At 41.4% G+C, this 22,691-nt stretch overlaps 1 protein-coding gene across 1 annotated transcript in view; it reads left to right on the forward strand.

Annotated features, from left to right (window-relative positions):
- The window catches only part of LOC126176645 (coiled-coil and C2 domain-containing protein 2A), a 385,042-nt gene that overhangs the window by 163,548 nt on the left and 198,803 nt on the right, over window positions 1–22,691 (forward strand). Inside the window, exon 10 of the mRNA XM_049923802.1 lies at window positions 9,975–10,214. Coding sequence (XP_049779759.1) covers window positions 9,975–10,214 — 240 coding nt within the window. The remainder of the gene's footprint in view (window positions 1–9,974; window positions 10,215–22,691) is intronic.

Raw genomic sequence — 22,691 nt, forward strand, 5'->3', positions numbered from 1 at the left:
ATGTTCTTGAGTTCACATCACATATAATTCTTACTGCACGTTTTTGTGCCCGGAAAACTTTAGCTTGGCTTGATGAATTACCCCAAAAAATAATCCCATATGACATTATGGAATGAAAGTAAGCATAGTATGCCAGCTTTTTCATTTTTATATCCCCTATGTCTGACAAAATTCGCATTGCAAACAGAGATTTGTTAAGACGCTTCAGCAGTTCTGTGGTGTGCTCCTCCCAGTTGAATTTATTATCAAGCTGTAATCCCAAGAATTTAACACTGTCCACTTCTTCTATCTTCTTGTCATCGTATGTTAGACATATACTCTTGGGACACCCCTTACAAGTTCTGAACTGCATGTAGTGTGTTTTTTCAAAGTTTAGTGACAAAGAATTGGCTAGGAACCAGTGATTAATGTCCACAAATATTTTATTGGCTGATCTTTCTAAGACTACACTTGATTTGCTATTTATTGCAATGTTTGTATCATCAGCAAACAAAACAAACTTGGCATCTGGTAATGTTACTGATGAAAGGTCATTGATATACACAAGAAAAAGTAAGGGCCCCAAAATGGAACCTTGTGGGACCCCACATGTAATTAGTTCCCAGTTGGATGATGCCTGATAGCTTGATACATGTCTCTTTCCTAATAACACCCTTTGTTTCCTGCCAGAGATATAAGATTTGAACCATTTTGCAGCATTTCCTGTTACACTATAATATTCTAGTTTACTTAAAAGGATATTGTGATTTACACAGTCAAATGCCTTTGACAGATCACAAAATATACCAGTTGCCTGCAATTTTTTGTCTAATGAATTAAGCACATTTTCACTGTAAGTGAAGATAGCCTTCTCAATATCAGAACCTTTTAAAAATCCAAACTGTGACTTTGACAGTATGTTATTTGAGATAAGATGGTTATAAAGACGACTGTACATTACTTTTTCGAAAATTTTTGAGAACGCTGGCAACAGTGAAATTGGACGGAAATTTGATGCTATTTCTTTATCTCCCTTCTTAAACAGTGGCTTAATTTCAGCATATTTCAGCCACTCAGGAAATATTCCACTGATAAACGACTGGTTACACAGATAGCTTAATATGTTACTTAGCTCAGAATCACATTCTTTAATTAACTTTGTTGATATTTCATCATACCCACTAGATGTTTTTGATTTTAAAGATTTTATGATGGACATTATTTCTGTTGGGGTAGTGAGGGTCAAATTCATATTATGGAAGTTACTTGAAATGTCTGGTCTAAGGTAATCCATAGCAGCATCTACCGAACCTGACAACCCCATCTTTTCAGTAACAGTTATAAAATGTTTGTTAAAAAGTTCTGCAACACTATACACATCTGTCACCAATGTATCATTTACTCTTAATGCTATTTGTTCCTCTTCATGTCTGGTTCTACCAGTCTCCTCCTTCACTATATCCCATATTGTCTTTATTTTGTTATCTGATATGACTATCTTTTCCTTGTAATATATTTGCTTTGACATCCGTATTACAGTCTTTAATATTTTGCAGTATTTCTTATAATGTGCTATAGCATCAACATTGGAAATGTTTCGGATTGACAGATACAGTTTTCTTTTTGTTTTACAAGATACCCCTATTCCTCGAGTAATCCATGGCTTCTTTGTAGACTTTGCTCTAACCTTGGTAAGTTTTGGGGGAAAGCAGTGTTCAAATAAGGTAAGCACTTTATTAGCAAAAATGTTATATTTTTCATTCATGCCATGAGCACTGTAAACATCAGTCCAGCGAATGTCTCTGAGGAGTGTCCTAAAATAATCAATTTTTGGCTTACTGATTACCCTCTTGAGCTCAGATTTAACAGATTTTATATCCTGTTCAGTATTAACATTTAACAGAAGGAACTGCATGTCATGGTCTGAGAGGCCATTGACTATTGGTTTTGTAATATAATTTTGTTCATTGGACTTTTCTATAAAGATATTATCAATGGCTGTTTGTGAGCAAGTGGCTATCCTAGTGGGGAACTTTACTGTGGGAATTAAGTTGAATGATAGTGTTACTAACTCAAATAAGTTCTTATTGGGAGAGTCTTTAAGGAAATCTACATTGAAATCACCAGCAACCACTATTTCTTTGTTTTTGGTTGTTAAATGGGCCAGTACAGCTTCAAGGTGGTTTACAAACAGATTAAAGTTACCTGCAGGTGCTCGATATACACTTAATATTATGAAAGATTTTTTGTGAAAATCTAATTCTGTTGCACATGCTTCCATATGCTGTTCTAGGCAAAATTTACGAATGTCTATGTTCTTAAATTTATGACAGTTCCTGATGAATGTGGCAACTCCTCCTTTCTCCAATTCTGATCTACAAAAGTGAGATGCTAACCTAAACCCTGTAACACTTAAAAGTTCTATACCAGTGGTCACATGATGTTCAGAGAGGCAGATTATGTCAGCTGGGTTTGAAGACTCTAATTCATCTATGCAGATAGTTAATTCATTAATTTTATTTCTCAGTCCTCGAATATTTTGATGTAATAAAGATAGCTGACATTTCACATTGACTGAGTTAAAATTGGATGGAGTTAAAATATCTGCTGACAGTTGAAAATTCTTAACCAATGGCTGTTTATGTTGATGTAATAAGCTGGAATTATGTTTTTTGATTTCTTTCTCAAACTGAAGGTTTGTCTCAGTTCTAACCTCTCTTAAAATTTGTTTTCTTTCTGTCCTCCCTACCCTAAAAAAGGGTCTTTTCTGAATCCTATAACCACTGGTATTTTACCACTCATGACAGTGCCTCCCCCCTTTAACTTTCCTGCTATTTCGCCAGCCAATTTACCCTTCCCCTTCCTGTTGAGGTGAAGGCCATGCCTAGTATAATCCCACCTACTGATAGAATCAACATGAACCACACCAATGTGTGACCCCGCACCCGACATGAGCAGCCGTTCCAGCTCCAAATTAACTCTCTTGACAGAAGAGTTCAAATGAGGTCGGTCATGGCGCCCAAGAACAGATACAAACTCAACACTGGTATGCTTTGATGCTGATGCAATCTTCGCCAGGTCACACTCTATGCTGTACCCAGGATCTCTGTCAATACCGTTACCTGCCCCACCCACTATAACCACGGTGTCTTCCTTAGTGAAATCTTTGCAAAGTGATCCTAAATCCTCTGTCACCTGCTCCAGACCAGCACTAGGTTTAAAAAAATTGGTGACCTGGTATTCTGATCCTAGTTCATCCTGCAAGAGTTGGCCAACACCTCTTCCATGGGAACTACCTAACAACAACACTTTCTTTCTCTTTACTGATTTCCCTACATTCTTACTTTTCAATTTGCTGCTGAAAGTTTGTTGTGCCCTGTCTACACCTGTAACTGCTTGAGGCTCACCAGCTTCTAACTGAAGCAACAGGTCAAATCTATTTTCCACATTCACCATAAAGCTGTCAGACAAAGTTCTAGGCCTGTTCCTCCTGTTGCCTGTTGCCACTTCCCACCTCTCTTTACCCTTCTCCCTCCTTAACCTGTCAAGATCTCCCCTGGCCTTGTCTAACTCAGCCTGAAGGGCAGCAATTTTCCCCTCCTGTTCCAGTATCTTCCTATCTCTACTACAAATCCTACAAAACCACTGATGAGTCTCATTTACTTCCCCTATTCCCACGCCACTACAGTCACCCACATGGAAAAAACTACAGCACCCATCACACCAAAGCCCCGACCTAACAATTCTACGGCAAGTCAAGCACTTTTCACTCATGATAAACGTAATAATTTATTAAGAATAAGTCAGTTAAATTACAGATAAACACGAAAATATGGTTACACAAATTTGGCCTAAACGCAACTGTGTGTAAACAAAAACAAAAGTGCAAAGTTTCTGAAACAACATCCGAAATTAGGTGACGAACTGTGTTTTGTATTAAAATATAACTCATTTTACTAGTATTACACTACCAAATCTGTTGCAATAACATTAATAATGAAACCACTCTAAAGTGAAATATAAAGTTATCATGTTCAAGCCAAAAAATTGTTATTCACAGTTTCTACATTGAGTAATAATGTGTGTACTAAATAGTTACACAACAATCTCTTAGTAAAGTAAGCCCCATATTACTATTTTCAACTTTTTAATTTGGTGTTCATTTTAATGCCATATTGTGTAGTTTCTGGAACTGGAATTTTTAACAGTGCAGGAGCCCCACTTACAGCAATTATTTTATTTTTACACATTATAGTGTACTTGTCAGTTTGAATGTGAAATGATATTACATAAAAGTTTTAACTCTAAAGTAAAGTATAATTACAGGATAGTGTTTTGTCTGAAAATCATTTAGCATTTTATGAAACAATATTATAAAAACGTTATTTGCTACTATCCATATACATAGATGCTGAGTCACAGATAGGCATAAAAAATAGACTGTCAGAAAGTGAGCTTTTGGCCAATAAGGCCTTTGTCAAAAATAGACAGCATACACAGACACACTCATCCCAACACAACTCACACATGTGTGGCCACAGTCTCTGGCAGCTGAAGCCACACTACAAGCAGCAGCAGCAGCACATGATGGGAGAGGCAACTAGTTGGGGTAAGGAGGAGGCTGGGGTAGGGTGGGGGAGGGATAGCAGGGTACAGGTAGGGGACAGTAAGACAGTAAAGTGCTGCTTGTGGGAGTGAGCAGGGATGACATGGAGAGAGGGTAGGGCAGTTAGGTGCAGTTGGAAGATTTGACAGAGTGTATGGGGAGGGGCGGTGGTAGCAGGAAAGGAGAGAAGTAAAACAAATGGGTGCATTGGTGGAATAGAGATCTGTGTAGTGCTGAAATTGGATTAGGGAAGGGGTTAGATGGATGAGGACAATGACTAACAAAGGGTGAGGCCAGGGTGGTTATGGGAACGTAGGATATATTGCAGGGAGGGTTCACACCTGCGCAGTTCAGAAAAGCTGGTGTTGGTGGGAAGGATCCAAATGGCACAGGCTGTGAAGCACTCACTGAAATGGAGAATGTCATGTTGGATGACATGCTCAACAACAGGATGGTCCAGCTGTATCTTGGTCACAGTGTGTCGGTGGCCATTCATGCGGACAGACAGCTTGTTGGTTGTCATGCTTATGTAGAATGCAGCACAGGGGTTGCAGTTTAACTTGTATTTCACATGTCTGCTTTCACAGGTAGCCCTGCGTTTGATGGGATGGTGATGTTTGTGACCAGAGTGGAGAAGGTGGTGGCCGGAGGACATATGGGACAGGTCTTGTATGGAGGTCTATTGCAGGGATATGAGCCATGAGGTAATGGGTAGGGAGCAGGGGTTGTATAGGTATGGGCCAGGATATTGTGTAGGTTTGGTGGATGGCGGCATACTACTGAGGGTGGGGTGGGAAGGGTAGTGGGCAGAGCATATCTCATTTAAGGGCACAATGAGAGGTAATCGAAACCATGGCAGAGAAGGTAATTCAGTTGCTCTCAGTACTGGGCGGTACTGAGTCACTGAGTCACAAGGGGAATGCTCCTCTGTGGATGAACAGTGGGACTTTGGGAGGTGGTGGCTAGTAAGATAAGACTTGGGAGATCTGTTTTTGTACAAAGCTGGGAGGGTAATTATGGTCCGTAAAGGTCTCAGTGAGATCCTCAGTGTATTTTGAGGGAGACTGCTTGTCACTACAGATGTGACAGCCTTGGGTTGGCAGTTGCTAGGCTGTATGGAAGGGACTTCTTAGCATGGAATGGATGGCAGCTGTCAAAGTGGAGGTATCGCTGGTGGTTGGTAAGTTTGGTAGGTTTGATATGGACAGAGATACTGATACAGCCATCTTTCAGGTGGAGGTCAACATCGAAGAAGGTGGCTTGTTGGGTTGAGTAGGATGAGGTGAAGCAAATGGGAGAGAAGGTGTTGAGGTTCAGGAGGAATGTGGGTCAGGTGGCCTCAACCACGATCAAGATCATGAAGATGTCATCAATGAGTATCAATGAAACTGAACCAGGTGAGGGGTTAGGGATTCTGACTGTTTAGGAAGGGTTCCTCTAGATGGCCCATGAATACATCGACATAGGATGGTGTCATGCAGGTGCCTGTAACCAAACCCCAGATTTGTTTTGCCCGCATCTCGTGGTCGTGCGGTAGCGTTCTCACTTCCCACGCCCGGGTTCCCGGGTTCGATTCCCAGCGGGGTCAGGGATTTTCTCTGCCTCGTGATGGCTGGGTGTTGTGTGCTGTCCTTAGGTTAATTAGGTTTAAGTAGTTCTAAGTTCTAGGGGACTGATGACCATAGATGTTAAGTCCCATAGTGCTCAGAGCCATTTGAACCATTTTGAACCATTTGTTTTTATGTAATGCCTCCAAATGTGGAGTACTTGTGAGTGAGAATATAGCTGGTCATAGTGACTAGGAAGGAGGTTGTTGGTTTTGAGTACATGAGGTATTGGGAAAGGTAGTGGTTCAACAGCAGTAAGGCCATGGGCATTAGGGATGTTAGTGTAAAGGGAGGTGGGTCTAATAAAGATGAGCAGGGCACCATGTGATAAAGGAACAGTAACTGTGGAGAGTCATTGCAGGAAATTATTGGTATCTTTTATATACACTCCTGGAAATTGAAATAAGAACACCGTGAATTCATTGTCCCAGGAAGGGGAAACTTTATTGACACATTCCTGGGGTCAGATACATCACATGATCACACTGACAGAACCACAGGCACATAGACACAGGCAACAGAGCATGCACAATGTCGGCACTAGTACAGTGTATATCCACCTTTCGCAGCAATGCAGGCTGCTATTCTCCCATGGAGACGATCGTAGAGATGCTGGATGTAGTCCTGTGGAACGGCTTGCCATGCCATTTCCACCTGGCGCCTCAGTTGGACCAGCGTTCGTGCTGGACGTGCAGACCGCGTGAGACGACGCTTCATCCAGTCCCAAACATGCTCAATGGGCGACAGATCCGGAGATCTTGCTGGCCAGGGTAGTTGACTTACACCTTCTAGAGCACGTTGGGTGGCACGGGATACATGCGGACGTGCATTGTCCTGTTGGAACAGCAAGTTCCCTTGCCGGTCTAGGAATGGTAGAACGATGGGTTCGACGACGGTTTGGATGTACCGTGCACTATTCAGTGTCCCCTCGACGATCACCAGTGGTGTACGGCCAGTGTAGGAGATCGCTCCCCACACCATGATGCCGAGTGTTGGCCCTGTGTGCCTCGGTCGTATGCAGTCCTGATTGTGGCGCTCACCTGCACGGCGCCAAACACGCATACGACCATCATTGGCACCAAGGCTGAAGCGACTCTCATCGCTGAAGACGACACGTCTCCATTCGTCCCTCCATTCACGCCTGTCGCGACACCACTGGAGGCGGGCTGCACGATGTTGGGGCGTGAGCGGAAGACGGCCTAACGGTGTGCGGGACCGTAGCCCAGCTTCATAGAGACGGTTGCGAATGGTCCTCGCCGATACCCCAGGAGCAACAGTGTCCCTAATTTGCTGGGAAGTGGCGGTGCGGTCCCCTACGGCACTGCGTAGGATGCTACGGTCTTGGCGTACATCCGTGCGTCGCTGCGGTCCGGTCCCAGGTCGACGGGCACGTGCACCTTCCGCCGACCACTGGCGACAACATCGATGTACTGTGGAGACCTCACGCCCCAAGTGTTGAGCAATTCGGCGGTACGTCCACCCGGCCTCCCGCATGCCCACTATACGCCCTCGCTCAAAGTCCGTCAACTGCACATACGGTTCACGTCCACGCTGTCGCGGCATGCTACCAGTGTTAAAGACTGCGATGGAGCTCCGTATGCCACGGCAAACTGGCTGACACTGACGGCGGCGGTGCACAAATGCTGCGCAGCTAGCGCCATTCGACGGCCAACACCGCGGTTCCTGGTGTGTCCGCTGTGCCGTGCGTGTGATCATTGCTTGTACAGCCCTCTCGCAGTGTCCGGAGCAAGTATGGTGGGTCTGACACACCGGTGTAAATGTGTTCTTTTTTCCATTTCCAGGAGTGTAGAAGGAATGTTGCAGCTAATAGGCTGAAGGTGTTGGTCTACGAGAGCAGAGATTTCTCATTGGTGGTACAGTAACTGGCCACAGCGGGGCATCGCAGGTGGTTGGGTTTATAGATTTTAGGAAGCATGTAGAAGGTAAGAATGCGGGAAGTGATAGGGGCAAGGAGAGAGATGGATTCTGGGGAGAAGTTCTGGGATGGACCTAAGGATTTGAGGAGAGACTGTAGATCCTGCTGGATTTCTGAAATTGAATCGGTGTGGAAGTGTTTGTAGGTGGATGAATCTGACAGCTGGCAGAGTCCTTCTGTCAGGTAATCCTTGTATTGTGGTTCAAAACAACAGTGATGAAGCCTTTATCAGCATGTAGGATTTTCAGGTTGGGATCAGTTTTTAAGTAGTGGATTGTGGTTTTTTCTGTAGATGTAAGGTTAGATTGCATGTTGAGGGATTTAGGGAATGATTATGGATGGAGGAGTGAACTGAGTCAGGCAGGGTTTGACATTGGTGTTTGTTTGAGTCTGGTTGGTAGGGTTGGTGACGAAAATGTGTTTCTACTCTAGGGAGCAGAAGAAGGAGAGAAGTTCTTTAACAAATCTTGCATGATTGAATTTGGAAGTGGGGAAAAAAGTGAGGCCTTTGGAAAGAGCTGATACTGCTGTGGGGCTAAGGCTTTTGGAGGAAAAGTTCATGATTGTGTTTAGGTTCTGGATTCTATGTGTTGGTGGGAGAGAGTTTTTGAGGATTGGGCAAATGTAGTACACCTGTGAGACAATTCTGTCAGCTATTAAGGGATGTGGGGGAAGTTTGAAGGTTATTGTAGAGGTGGCGGACAGTGGTAGTCCAAGGTGGGAGTAGGAAATGAACAAGGTGGAGAATTTTTTGAGGTGGCAGTGTGCATGTTGCTCTAGTTTGTGGAGTGTGAGTTTCAGTGCATGTTATGGGATCCAGGAATTTGGGATTGCTTAGCATGAGAATTTTACGGATGGAGAGAAGGTATTGGAAGAAGGTTTGGAACTGAATGATATGGTTTTGTAGGACTGTGTGGGTGAGTGTTAAGGATTGGCAGGATTGGAGCAGATGGAGCTCATTGTGGAAGGAAGGGTGGCTGCCAGAGATGAGTAATTTGATGGTAAGGCCATTTGGAGGGATACCACGGGCCAAGCAACAACACAGGAACAGTATGTGGGAGTGGGTTCTGGCTAGGGATAAGGAAACTTTTCTTTATTGATGTAGATGGAAGAAGCAAGGATCCATGGTGGTGGATAACAACGGATAAAATACATAAATAATGTAGAATTATATCTGAAAAAATTGCAAAAATACATGCAAACACATGGGAAAATTCTTAAAAAGGGTGAAACGCATGAAATAAGGGGAAACAAGATGAAATCTGAGGGAAGAGACCTATAGTAAAAGATGAAAACCAACTGAAATTGGCATTAAGACACAATGAGATCAAAGAAAAAATATATAAAAAATTGTAATGTGGGTTGCAGATGTGTACATATTTTCTACTTTTATATGTCTGTCAGCATTATTGGACTACCACCCCCTGGAGTTAACTGTTGGCCAGCCATTCTGCCTGCTTATAATTTTATAGTTTTATGACAAGAATTATTCCTTTGATACTGTTATTGTGTATTTATGATACTCATTTTATTGTAAGTAATTACTGGTTTAGAAAGGTTTTTAATTCTTCACATATTTACAAATTTCTAAGATAAACTGAAATACAGAGGAATAGGATAAGCAACAGTACTGTCAATGAATAATGAATAGTGTTTCATCTTCTTTTTATTTCACTTTCGAACTGAATGTCATATATTTATCACTTTTTTTTTTTTTTTTTTTTTTTTTTTTTTTTTTTTTTTTTTTTTTGTTGGTTGATACTTCATGAGTTCTTGCATCATTAATAACCTATTTTTGGAACATGAGTAACACTTATATGTATACAAGTTTAATTTCTTGTTTCAGTGCAACAACTCTGCTGAATTGTGAAACAGGTTATCACGAATTTAGCAGCAATATGGTGATCACATTTAATCACACAGGTGTGGGCAGTGGTACATTTTGCCCACCATTGCCAGGAATGCAGTCAGCTAGTAATTCTTTGTCATGCTTGTACACATCAGGAATAGTTGAATGCAGAACAGGATGGGGAAAGGATGAAATTTCTGGAGAAATAATGGCACCACCAGAAAAATCTGGATTGAGGTGTGTCCTTGATCATCTTCATTCTTCTACTCGTGTGTGTGTTTATCACTGTCTTATATTGCCTGCAATCTTGTAAATGGTGTGCCTCATATGAAAACGAGGCCTAAAACTAAGTAAGAGGGTTGTCCATAAAGTAAGGTCTCCGACGAACTCCTGTCAATATGGAGTGAGCTAGCTTAAATCTAAAAACAGCGCCATGTTCTTTGCTTCCCATACCACTATTCTTCTCAGTTCCCAACTCTGTGCAATGCTCCTTTTTGGCATAGCAGCCATTAACAAAGGAAGGGAAAATTGACACTCCCACCAAGCATGGATTGCATTCTGTGATTAGATTTCTGTGGTTTAAAGAGTCAACCCCTATTGAAATTCATCACCAGTTGACTGATGTGTATGGAGAAAAGTGTATGGACATAAAAAATGTGCATAAGTGGTGTAGGGAGTTCAAAGACAGCCGTACAAAAGTGGAGGACGTGGCTGGCTCTGGGCATCCATCAGATTCATACGAGACAGTGACAAATGTCAAGAAGTTTTGCTTGCTGAAGGTAGGAACATAGGAGGCGAGGTACTGGCAGAAGTAAAGCTGTGAGGATGGGGCGTGAGCCGTGCTTGGGTAGCTCAGTTGGTAGAGCACTTGCCCGCGAAAGGCAAAGGTCCCGAGTTCGAGTCTCGGTCCGGCACACAGTTTTAATCTGCCAGGAAGTTTCATATCAGCGCACACTCCGCTGCAGAGTGAAAATCTCATTCTGGAAACATCCCCCAGACTGTGGCTAAGCCATGTCTCTGCAATATCCTTTCTTTCAGGAGTGCTAGTTCTGCAGGGTTCGCAGGAGAGCTTCTGTAAAGTTTGGAAGGTAGGAGGCGAGATACTGGCAGAAGTAAAGCTGTGAGGATGGGGCGTGAGTCGTGCTTGGGTAGCTCAGTTGGTAGAGCACTTACCAACAAAAGGCAAAGGTCCCGAGTTCGAGTCTCGGTCCGGCACACAGTTTTAATCTGCCAGGAAGTTTAAAAAAAAATAGTTGTTAAATAACCCCTCCTTGAAGTCCCAGTAGTCAGTTTTCCCTACATGTTTGAAATGGGCAACATATTTATAAGTTCTTTTTTGTTGTTTCATTTGTGTGTGTGTGTGTGTGTGTGTGTGTGTGTGTGTGTGTGAGTGAGTGCTTCGATTTTTTCACAGTAAAATGACTTGTAATTGAGATGTATGACATAATAAACTTCCTCTTATGTAAATAACCATTGCTCACAAAAATGGCAAAAATATTTTTTGATGTGCTTTTTAATTGATAAGTGATTTAATTTTGCAGTATATGAATTAAGATGATTATTACTTTTATTTTGCTGCTGTGTGAGATGCATTTCACACAAATAATAATAATAATAATAAAATAATAATAATAATTATTATTATTACCACTGGTATAAAACTTGCACTTGAGATTAATGTGAACATCATCATGCATCATTTTGCAGCTTTGCATTTCTCCTCTAGTCATTACTGCTTTGCCATTTAGCCCTTTCTCTCAGTCTCATTTTAATGTGCCTATTCCTATTTTCCTGTTTAATTTCTAGTATTTGTACATTTTTTGTGATTTAAATTCAGTATTTTGTGTGTTATTGCAAGATTTGTGTTTTGCCTTGTATTTTAGCTTAGTTCTTCCTCTATTTCCTTCATGCCTGTATGTCACGTACAAGGAAATTAAAGAAACCCTTGGAAGAGAAGAAGCAGATGTATGAACACCAAGCACTCAGACAACAAGCTGGTACTTAACGAAGAAGAGAAGGCTGAAAGGTAGAAGGAATATACAGAGGGCTGTATTGGGGAAAGAGTCAAAACCTGAAACAGATAACATTCTCTCAAAATTATTAAGATCTTTTGCAGAACTAATCATGACAAAACTATTCCACCTTACATGCAGCTATTTTTTATCTTGAAAATGGTAATGAATTTAAAAAATCTGAAATATGCATGTGAAATGTTAGTTCTGTGTAAACATTATGCATAGGGGGATGGATGAACTCACTCACTGCCATAAAGATATGGCATGAGAAAAAAAGATGAAAAAAAAATTGTCATTGCAAACTTGTTTAACTGTCGATTATGACAGTACACAATAGTACATTAAAAACTAAGCACATTCCATGGAATCAGAAAGCCTCCCCAAGAATCTATAATAATGTGACATAATACTACAAATGGCAGTCCTTTCCAGGAGAATGAAGTGTGAAGAGAGACCACAGTGTGAGTTGAACAGCCATTCAGGATGGATGTTACCTTACTTGAACAGTGCTCTTTTGTAAAAAGATGTAAAGACTGCAGTTCAACCTGAAGGAATGTATGACAATGCCACAAGGAGCTTGTGGATGTGGTAGGAAATGCTGCTGTACCATATCAAATGGTTGCTTAGTGGGTAGATGCATTCAGTCATGGCAGAGCTGCAATGATGGACATGCATCGATCCAGGTGGCTTGTCAATGTGCATGTAGACAGGGCTCATTGCCAGATTGCCTATTGCTTGGAGAATGACAGAAGATGGACACTGCAGGAATTGCAGCACCATACTGGTATTGAAAAGAGTACAATCTACAGTATTTAAACATTGAGCTACACATGTGTAAAGTTCCTGCAAAGTGGGTGCCTCATGCACTAAGTGAAGTGGAAAAGTGGACCCGTTACAGAACTTGTCACGTGAAACTAGCATGTTATAAGGAGAAAGGAAACAATATGCTTGCGAGAATCATCACCATATATGATTTTTGGGCCAGGGCCTATGAATCAGAACTGAAACACCAGTCTGTGGAATGGCATCATCCAGGTTCACCATGAAGGCAGAAATTTCATCATAGTCCCTCTCTTGTCGAGATAATGGACATCAATGCCCATGAAATTTGAAGCGTGATCTTCTACCATTTTGTCCTGTATGGACAAACTGTTGATGCTCTGTACTACTGTCACACTTTCCTGCAATGATACCTATGATGGGCTATTCAGGAGAAATGTCCTGAACATCTACACAGTGCATTAATTTGTCAGGACAATGCGAGAGCCCACACAGCAGCATGTGTACAGAATCTGCTCATGCGATGGGAATGGGAAGTACTGAAGCATCGACTACACTTGCCAGACTTATCGGCTTGTGATTGTGATCTCATACCAAAACTGAGAGAGCCATTGCATGGGACATGCTTTCAAATGCATGAAGACATTGCCACAATAGTAACACATTAGGCCACGGGTATTCAGCATCTTCTACAACATTGTCAGTATGTGGTATATTCATTGGGAGTTTATTTTGAGGGACTCTAAGATGTAACAGGTCCATGCTCCTGACCTGTACTACTGTGTTCTGTTGCAATTGGCAGTAAAACAGGTTTGAAACAACAAAATTTGTTTTGTCTTTTTTCTCATGCTTTATCTTCATGGGGGTGTTCTTGTTCATCCATCTCCCTACACGTAATTTGTACATATGACATAACATTCCATTTGCACATTTCAGAATTTTTTAATTCATTACAATTTTCAAGACAAAAAATAGTTGCCAGTACCTTCGTAATGACCATTGTATATGAGACAGGTGAAATATACTCATATTTCAAAAAGAATATCAAAACCACACTTCTAAAGAAGGCAGGTGCTGAAAGCCATAAACAGTTCCAAACCATTGGTTTCATGATCTGAAACAATGTGTTCCCTCATGATCTCAAACCATTTGCTTAAAAAGTTATGGTTGCAAAATTCTAACAAAAACTGGACTGATGGTCATTACAATTGCAAAATCAGGAAAAATGGCAAATAATGAAATTTTACTTATTGTGCATCTAAAATATGCTTGAAAGAACAAACGATTAGATGTGTAGGTGATCAGGAAGTAATGTAGTGCTAAATTTAGCACACAGAGCTGCCATTTCTGCCAGTAACAGTGACCGTCACTTAAGTAAGGAATCAAGTCAAATTAACACAAATGAATGAGAGAGGAATGTCAGTCCATGCTGCTGCAAGTCTATGCCAGACTTAATCAATTGTAATTGCTGGTAGGCAATGGCATGCCAATCTCTCGGCAACCCATGACCATATATTTTCGTGGAGGAGAGATCTGGAGAACATTTTGCCCAGGGCAGTAGTCAATTTTGAGTTAGTATCTTGTTGAAAGATAACATAACAGGGCCTTCAATACAGGGAACAGCCATCAGTCTTAATACATCAAAAATGTAATGCCTACTGGCCAAATTTCCAGTTGTATGAACATGAGATGATCATGTCATGTGTCCAGTGGCACCCCAAATCATCACAGAAGTTGCAGGACTTGTGTGTTGATAATAAACGCAATCTGACAACGTTCTTCTCCCCAGAGCCTCATAACATGAATATGTCCATTATGATGTCGTACACAGAACCAAAATGCAAGTGAAAAGACATTGTAGTCCTGTAATCAGCTGTCTCATTGGGAGCGTCGCTGCCAGTGGGCCAGTCTCTCTGCTGACACATCGAGGGAAGTCACAGCAACTCTGTATCCATAACCACATTGAAACTGAGGTCAAAACAGAAAATGCCAGAATACTAACATCTCACAGAGGAAGACTGCACTGTAGACCACCGTTAAATTGGCACATAAACAACAAAATTGATGATATTGAAATAATTGACCATGAGACAAGAAAGCAACTGAAATTGCTGAACAGAGGGAAGGCCACTGAGCCTCATGGGATACCAGTATTATTGTAGACAGAATATGTGAAAGAACTTGCTCCTCTTCTAACAGCATGTCTCTGGAGGAGTGAAGCATTCATAATGATTGGAAAAGAGTCAGATCATTCCAATTTTCAAGAAGGATCCTTGGGCAGACAGACAGAGCTAGGGCCTAGATCTTTGATGTCAGTCAGTTGAAAAGTTTTGGTACATTTTTTAAGGAAGATCTGCAGAGGACTGATTCTTGGTGCCATTGACCATCAATATAATCAAGTGTAATGTATTGCATATTCATAGACAGAAAGGTCTATTATTGTATGATTACACAGTTGCAGAACAGTTACTGGAAGCAGTTATGCCCATAAAATATATAGGAGTATGTGCATGGCACAATTTAAAATGTAACACACACATAACAGGAAAAGCATATACCATACTGAGATTTACTGGAAGAATTCTCTGGAAGTGTAGTCTGTCAAAAAAGGAGGTAGATTACAAAAGCCTCATTCAGTCAACATTTGAATAATGCTTATCGTTACATGATTGGTACCAGACAGAATTTATAGAGGAAACAGAAAGGTCCTAAAAGAGCAGCGTTTTATTACAGGTTCATTTAGTAAGCATGAAAGGATCACCGAGATATGCTGCCTACCAACACCAGTGGCAGCTGCTGCAAGACATGCATTCTTCATCATGACAGTGAAAACAACAGTTTATGCTTTCAAAGAAGTTTTATTTCTCAACATGATATCCTCTAATATCAACAGATTTCATTCAGCAGTGTTCCAATCCCACATCTCCTCTCTCTAGTGTTTCTCCAGAAGTGCTGCAAAGTACCCATCTACAGCCACAATAACTTCTTGACTGCAAAAAGTGTTGACCAGCAAAGAATTTCTTCAGTTCTGAGAACAGATGGAAGTCCATGGGAGCCAAATATGGGGAATATGGTGGATTTTCCAGCAGTTCATAGTGCAAATCCCTCAATTTCCCCATAGCCAAGACACTTTTATGTTCAGGTGCACTGACCTGACAGAAGGTGAATTGTTTTTTAAAAAGCTAGGTCTCTTTTTATGAACGATTGTGTCCAGTTGTGTTAGAAGTTGAGAGTAGTATTCTTCAGTTATGGTTTTACCTTTTCCAAGATAGTCAATCAACAAAATTCCTTTTATATCTCAAAACACCGGCACCATGTTCTTTCTTGCTGATAGCACTGTGCTTACTTTCTTTGGAGGTGAAGAAGTGGTTTCTAGCCATTGCATAGACTGCTGTTTGGATTTGGGTGTGTAGTGGTGAATCCATGTTTCATCCACTGTCACATACCAATGCAAATAGTCACTTCTGTTTTTCTTAAAATGCACCATCACTTTTTGGAAATTGTTGTGCGAATGCATTTGTGATCCACAGTGAGTACATGTGGCACCAATATTGCACAAAGCTTTCTCATGCTCGGTTTCTGGTGCAGGATGTGACCAACACGTTCCTTGATATCCCTAGAGCATTAACATTCATGCACCTTTATTCGCTGATCTTCCAAAATCATATCATGTACTTTGACTATGCTTTCCACTATACTTCCATTTTCTGGTTGTCCTTCATCTGGGTCATCTCGGACACTCTTCATGGCCATGTTTAAAGTAAGCCACCCATTCCCTCATGGTGGAAATTGAAGCTGAGGACCCACCATATACATTTACAAGCCACAAATGATTTTCAGCTGGTGTTAAACTTTCTTTTACAAAGAATTTAATCACTCCACTATACTCGATTTTTTCCATTTTCAACACCATGAGCACAAGAACTGCTTAAAATGACTGCCTACAGTCAACTGCTGCCTGGAATGATTTGCAATTTTATGATTTGACATGTGAGTAGTGTCGTGATCTATAGGCGAGGTTGAGGATTTTTCAGAAAGTCCTTCTTGTTCCCAGAAGAGTCAACAGATATAATGCTTCCTCCTACATATTTCACAAAAAGACCATGAAGATAAAATTAGATATATTTGACCACACACCAAGACTTATTGAAAATTGTTCTTCTTGTGAACCACTCGCGACTGGAACAGGAAAGGTGGGAAGTGACAGTGCTACAGAAAGCACCCTCTGCCCCACTTGCTGAATATAGATGGAGATGGAGAATGGTCACAATGCTGGCAGTCTTTGCTGCTCCAGATATACATTTTCAATGTCGATTTCTGTCTTGTTGCAGACAATCTCATTTCCTGACTCAAGGCACATGATGCAGCTGGGCAGTCCCGCACAGCTGAGCAGACAATATCTATATGGTCCCTGGAGCTAGTCATGTAGGCCTCTGAGATCCAGCCAAGCACTGGATAAGACCACCAAGAACACAGTGATTACATATTTGGATGCTAGTAATGGGGTTAAACACTATTGCAGAATAACAAGCCACAGTCCTCGTAGGCCGTGATCCTGTCAAGCTCTGATATGTCTGGCAGACATTTCTCCTTGTTAGACAAGGCATAAGACAATATTCTCATAAATAACTAACATTAAAATGTGGTTTCTGAATGAGAAACCCAGGCTGCATGGTTTTCATTATATACAGAATGTATATGATGTTACTTCTTCCTACTTTGTGTGCATGCAATGAAATGTGCTAATCATATGCACAACCATATGTGTAGTACCCTTCATGTCAGTTTGATGTCTGTCACATGCTATCTTCAAGGTATTGAAATTTTATTGGGTCACAGTGTATTTACAGAAAAATTGAATGACTCATAGAAGCTGAACTGGGAGAACATCAGTTTGAGATCCAGGAAAATGAAGAACATACAAGGCAATATGGACACTATCACTTATCTTAGAAGATAGACTGTAAGAAGGGCAAACTAGACTGCAGCTGCAAGAGTTGAAGGACATAATCAGGCGACAGGGTTTCCTGTAGTTGAATGGGCCTATTCTATGAGGTAAAATCCATCTGAAGAGTAGATGGATATTCATCAAACCCTCCCAAAGAATGAAGCAAGTCCTAAACACCTGCAAATGAATGATATTAATGTACTGTTCAAGAGCAATAGTTATGTTTTCTTCAAATAAGTTTTATTTTATTATATAATTGTGAGACTGGATTGCTGTTGTGAGACTGAATTGCTGGCCAGTGCTTGCTTTCAGGAGACAAAATATTTGTTACACCCAATGAACACACATAAAAGTATTCAATACTACCCTTACTTTAGTAGTCCCTTCCTTGAGCTGAGAAAGGATAAAATGGGAAGATTAAAATGGAAGGGCTGATTACTCAGACCACATGATGAGAGGAACCTACCTGCTTTGAGAGAGAGGGGAGACAAAGATTACGGGGAGAGTTCAGAGGGAGTAGTAGGTCACAGATAGTACAGTGGTAAGCACAACACCAGCTTAAGTCTGGATAGGATAACAGACTAACAAAAAAGATATGAACTGAATGGTGCAGTTAAGAACTAGGAGGAAAAGAATATGGTTTTCCCACTTGCATACATAAAGGAGGGAAATGTGCTAGCAACAAATGTTAAGTCAAGATGCGAGGGTGTGTCAGAGCGTAAGTGCCCATTTCCATTGTTCATGGAAAGTAATACCATGTCAGATGATCCAAATAGTGCATGTGATGTGGCAGGCACTCAGTTCCAGTACATCATGATATACAGCAGGTTCAGCAACTGGTTACTGAGTGTCCCCCAGATGGTCAGTTCTTTATGTCTGTTCATGGGCTCAGCCAGTTTGATGTGTCATTCCTAAATAAAATGCTGTACAGCAAAAACAAATTGATAGTAAGAATATGACGGAATGCTACATTGGGTGGTGTGGGGAGGATATCAGGGAGAGAGGATCTTGTTTTATGTCTTGATTTAATATCACACTGGGTGCAAGGAGGCTACTTCTACAGGGTTTGGAGGCAAGAGCTGTGTTAATCAGAGGGTGAGAGGAAAACACTGCCTGCAAAATTATTTGTTTGTGGGTAAGATCTGTGGGGTGATTGGGGGAGAGGAAAGCCTAGGTGAAATTGTTGGTGTAGGTGTTCAAGGATTCAGTAGTGAGCATATGAGTTTGCTGCTGATGCCTAGGATGTAATGAAGGGAGTGTCTGATGTGCGTGGATGGCAACTGTCAAGATGTAGATATTGTTGCTGTTTGGTTGCTTTTACCAGAGGGTGTCAAAAAATAGTTGAATTATTTACTTAGCAGAAAATACTGCTCAGCTTTAATCAAATTCCATTACAGACCTACAAAGTAATCTCCCTCTGACACAGACAATGATTCCAGTGTTCAGTCCAATGCTCAAAACAGCCCCTGAAGCCCCTTTTTGATAGTCTTGATTGTCTATCTCTCGATCACTCAGAAAATAATGACCTCGAAGCTCTTTTCTCACTGCAGGAAATAGGTAGAAGTCATACGGCAGTAGGTCTGGTGAATAAGGTGAATGTGCTATAACCTCAATGCCTAATTCTGTGATTGTTTCTCAAGTCTTGATGGTGGGATGAGCTGGTAATGAAGGACCCATTCCATTTGAGCAAGATGTGATCTTTTTGTTGCAATTTTCCTCCTTCATGGCCCCTTCAATATGTCATAATAGTAATTCGCAGTAATATTATGTTGCTCATCCACCACATGATTGTGCACTTTGCCTTGCTTATCGAAGAAGACAAGATGCGTGACCTTTCAGCCCTTGTTTGAACTTTGGCCTTTTTGGGTCTTGGACTTGTGGGATATTTCCATTGGGTACTGTCCTGTTTTGTCTCTGGGTCATAAAGATGAAACCAGGATTCATTTCATGTGGTGACTTTATCCAAAAAATCTGGTTCTCGCTGAAGCCTTCTCTACTGTTGTTGACTCGTCATCACTGATCACGTGAGGCCCCCACCATGCTGCAACTTTTCTGTACCCTATAACATTTTGTATAACATCTTCAGCTGATCTATAGACTATATTCATAATCTCTGTAATCTTTGTTAACAATAAATGAAAGTCTTCCCGCAACATGACATTAACTGTGTTGTCATTGGTTTCAGTCTTCGAAATTGAGGGCCTTCTGGGTGTGGAGCATCCACAAGGGCATTTTCACCCTCCTGAAATCATTTATGCCACTCATAAACTTGAGGTTTCCCCATGGATTGCTATTTGTAGGCTTGCTGCAACATTTCTAATGTTTGTGATGGAGATTTGTCAAGAAGAAAGCAAAATCTAATTGATGCGTGCTGCTGCAACTTGAGATCCATGTTGGGTACAGTAAACACACACATACACTTTCCCTCCTTCCCTCCAACTGCAAACCACATATGATATTATGTCACTCACAGTGAGACCTCTCTGGTAATGCCAACACCAATGTCAAGCACTGGTGCATTAAAATTCAAAAAGATAACTCCAGTTATTTTTTAACACCCCGTCGTATGTGGTCTGAGTTTTGGATGTCACCAGTGAGGTGGAGGTCAACATCAAGGAAGGTGTCTTTGGATTTGCAAAAAGGACTAGGTGAGTATGAGTTGAGAAAAAGAGTTAAACTCTTGCAGGAAGTGGGGAGGCAATCCTTCACTATGAGCCCAGATTACAAAGATGTTGTCCATAGATCTGTACCAGGCGAAGGGCCCCAGCCTCTGGGTCGTGAGGAATGCCAGTTCAACGTGGCACATCAAAAGGGTGGCATAGGGTAGGGTCATCCCAGTTACCATAACAATCCTGCTGATTTGTCTATAGGTGAAATTGCTATGGATGAGGACGAAGTTGGCCAGGGTGGCAGGAAACAAGGTTTTAGGAAGACTTTCAGGTGTTCATTGGTAGAGTTAGTGTTCGAGGGCTGAGGGGCTGTGTGCATGTGGGATGTTTGTGGAGAGCCATGTCACATTAATATGATGAGGATTCTGGGTAGGAGAGGGTGGGAACACATTCCAGTTGTCAGAGGAAGTGATTGGTGTCTTTTATGTGGGAGGTATGCACCATGTGATCATCAGGCAGTGCTGATCGGACATGGCTGTGGGCTTTGAAGTCATATACTGTGCAATGGCCAGGGTGGTTGTTTTAGTATGTTTTGGGAATTAGGTAGAAAGTAGGAGGGGGGGGGGGGGAGGGGGATCAAGAAGGATAAGGAGTTTTACGGAAACAGTTAAAGTAGTTGTGAGTCTTTGTGATGATCATATCATTTTAAATACTTTCTGCAGCTTAGTCTGGATATAATAAATGGGGTTATTAGGGGCAGTTTTGCTCATTTATGTGTTTATGAGCTGACACTGACCCCTTGCCATATATTTCTTATGGTCAAGTACCACAATGTGGCACTCAACTATAAAACTTGACCCATGCATCCATCCACTAGCACCTAATCCAGCCCCATCACTGGTAAATCCTACAATATCAAAAGCAGAGCGTCTCACCAAATCATGCATGCTGTTTACCAACTAACTTGTGCCTACTGCATAGCATTTAATGTAAGAATGATCACTAAATTGGCTGAGTGCAGAAGTTAAGTCAATGCAGGTGAGTAGGAAAAACAGTCCTGTAATGTTCGAATACAACATTAGTTATGTTCTGCTTGACATAGTTGTCCTATTTAAATATCTAGGTACAATGTTGGAAAGTGATATGACATGGAACAAGCACATAAAGATGGTGCCCACCTCCGTAGTTGAGTGTTCAACTCAGCTAACTACCATTTGGGGGACCTGGGTTCGATTCCTGGTACTGCCAGGGATTTTTCCTTTGAGGGAGGACTGGTACAGTGTGCACTCAGCCCAATGAGGCCATCTGGGTAGCTAATCAACTGATATGGCAAAGGGTCAGGCCTAAATGGTCCATCTAAGAGCAGAATGGTGAATTTTATTTACTTGCTATATAAGAATGATAGTAGGGAAGATGAATGGCTAACTTTAGTTTATTGGGAGAATTTTAGGAAAGTGTGGTTTATCTGTAAAGGAGATTGTGTGGACACTTGAGTGAACCAAACTTCAGTACTGCTTGAGTATTGAGAATCTCCATCAGGTCAGATCAAAGTAATTCAGAGGTGAGCTGCTAGATTTGTTACCAGATGCAGGGTTTAATTCTTCTGGAAAACATGAAATTCTGATGGAACTACATTTTACCTAAAAAAGTCAGGGTAATTTCAGAACATTCATAAGATCTCAGGGAATTCTGTGTTTTGAACCTAGCAGTGAAATTTAACTTTATTGGATTTTGTAAATCATACATATTAAAATACTTAGTATTTTTAAAGTTTGTTAATTATATGAATCATATAGTGGAGATGCTGAGTTGCAGACAGGTACAACAGTAGACACACACACACACACACAAACACAAAAATGCAACTCATACAAACAACTGCAGTCTCGGGCAACTGAAACCACACTGCGAGCAGCAGCACCAGTGTATGAAGGGAGTAGCGATTGGGTGGGGGTGAGGAGGAGGCTGGGGTGGGGACAGGGAGGGATAATATGGTGGAGGTGGCAGACAGTGAAATGCTGCAGGTTAGACTGAGGGCAGTGGCGGGGAGGTTTGGGGGTGGGGGTGGGGGGTAAGTGGTGGAAAAGAAGAGAAATAAAAAGGCTGGGTGTGATGGTGCAATGACGGCTGTGTAGTGCTGGAATGGGAACAGGGAAGGAGCTAGATGGGTGAGGACAGTGACTAACGAAGGTTGAGGCCTGGAGGGTTACATTCCATCGTGGATTTTCCATTGCTTAATTATATGAACATTATACCATACAAATTAATGATGTTTAAAAATTGTAGTTAAACTACCATTATGGCTAGTATATATCAGCTGAGAGGAAAGAAAAGTGGTTATTATGGTACTCTCCGACTCTCC

The sequence above is a fragment of the Schistocerca cancellata genome, chromosome 3 (assembly GCF_023864275.1).
Source record: "Schistocerca cancellata isolate TAMUIC-IGC-003103 chromosome 3, iqSchCanc2.1, whole genome shotgun sequence".
Classification (NCBI taxonomy): Eukaryota; Metazoa; Arthropoda; class Insecta; order Orthoptera; family Acrididae; genus Schistocerca; species Schistocerca cancellata.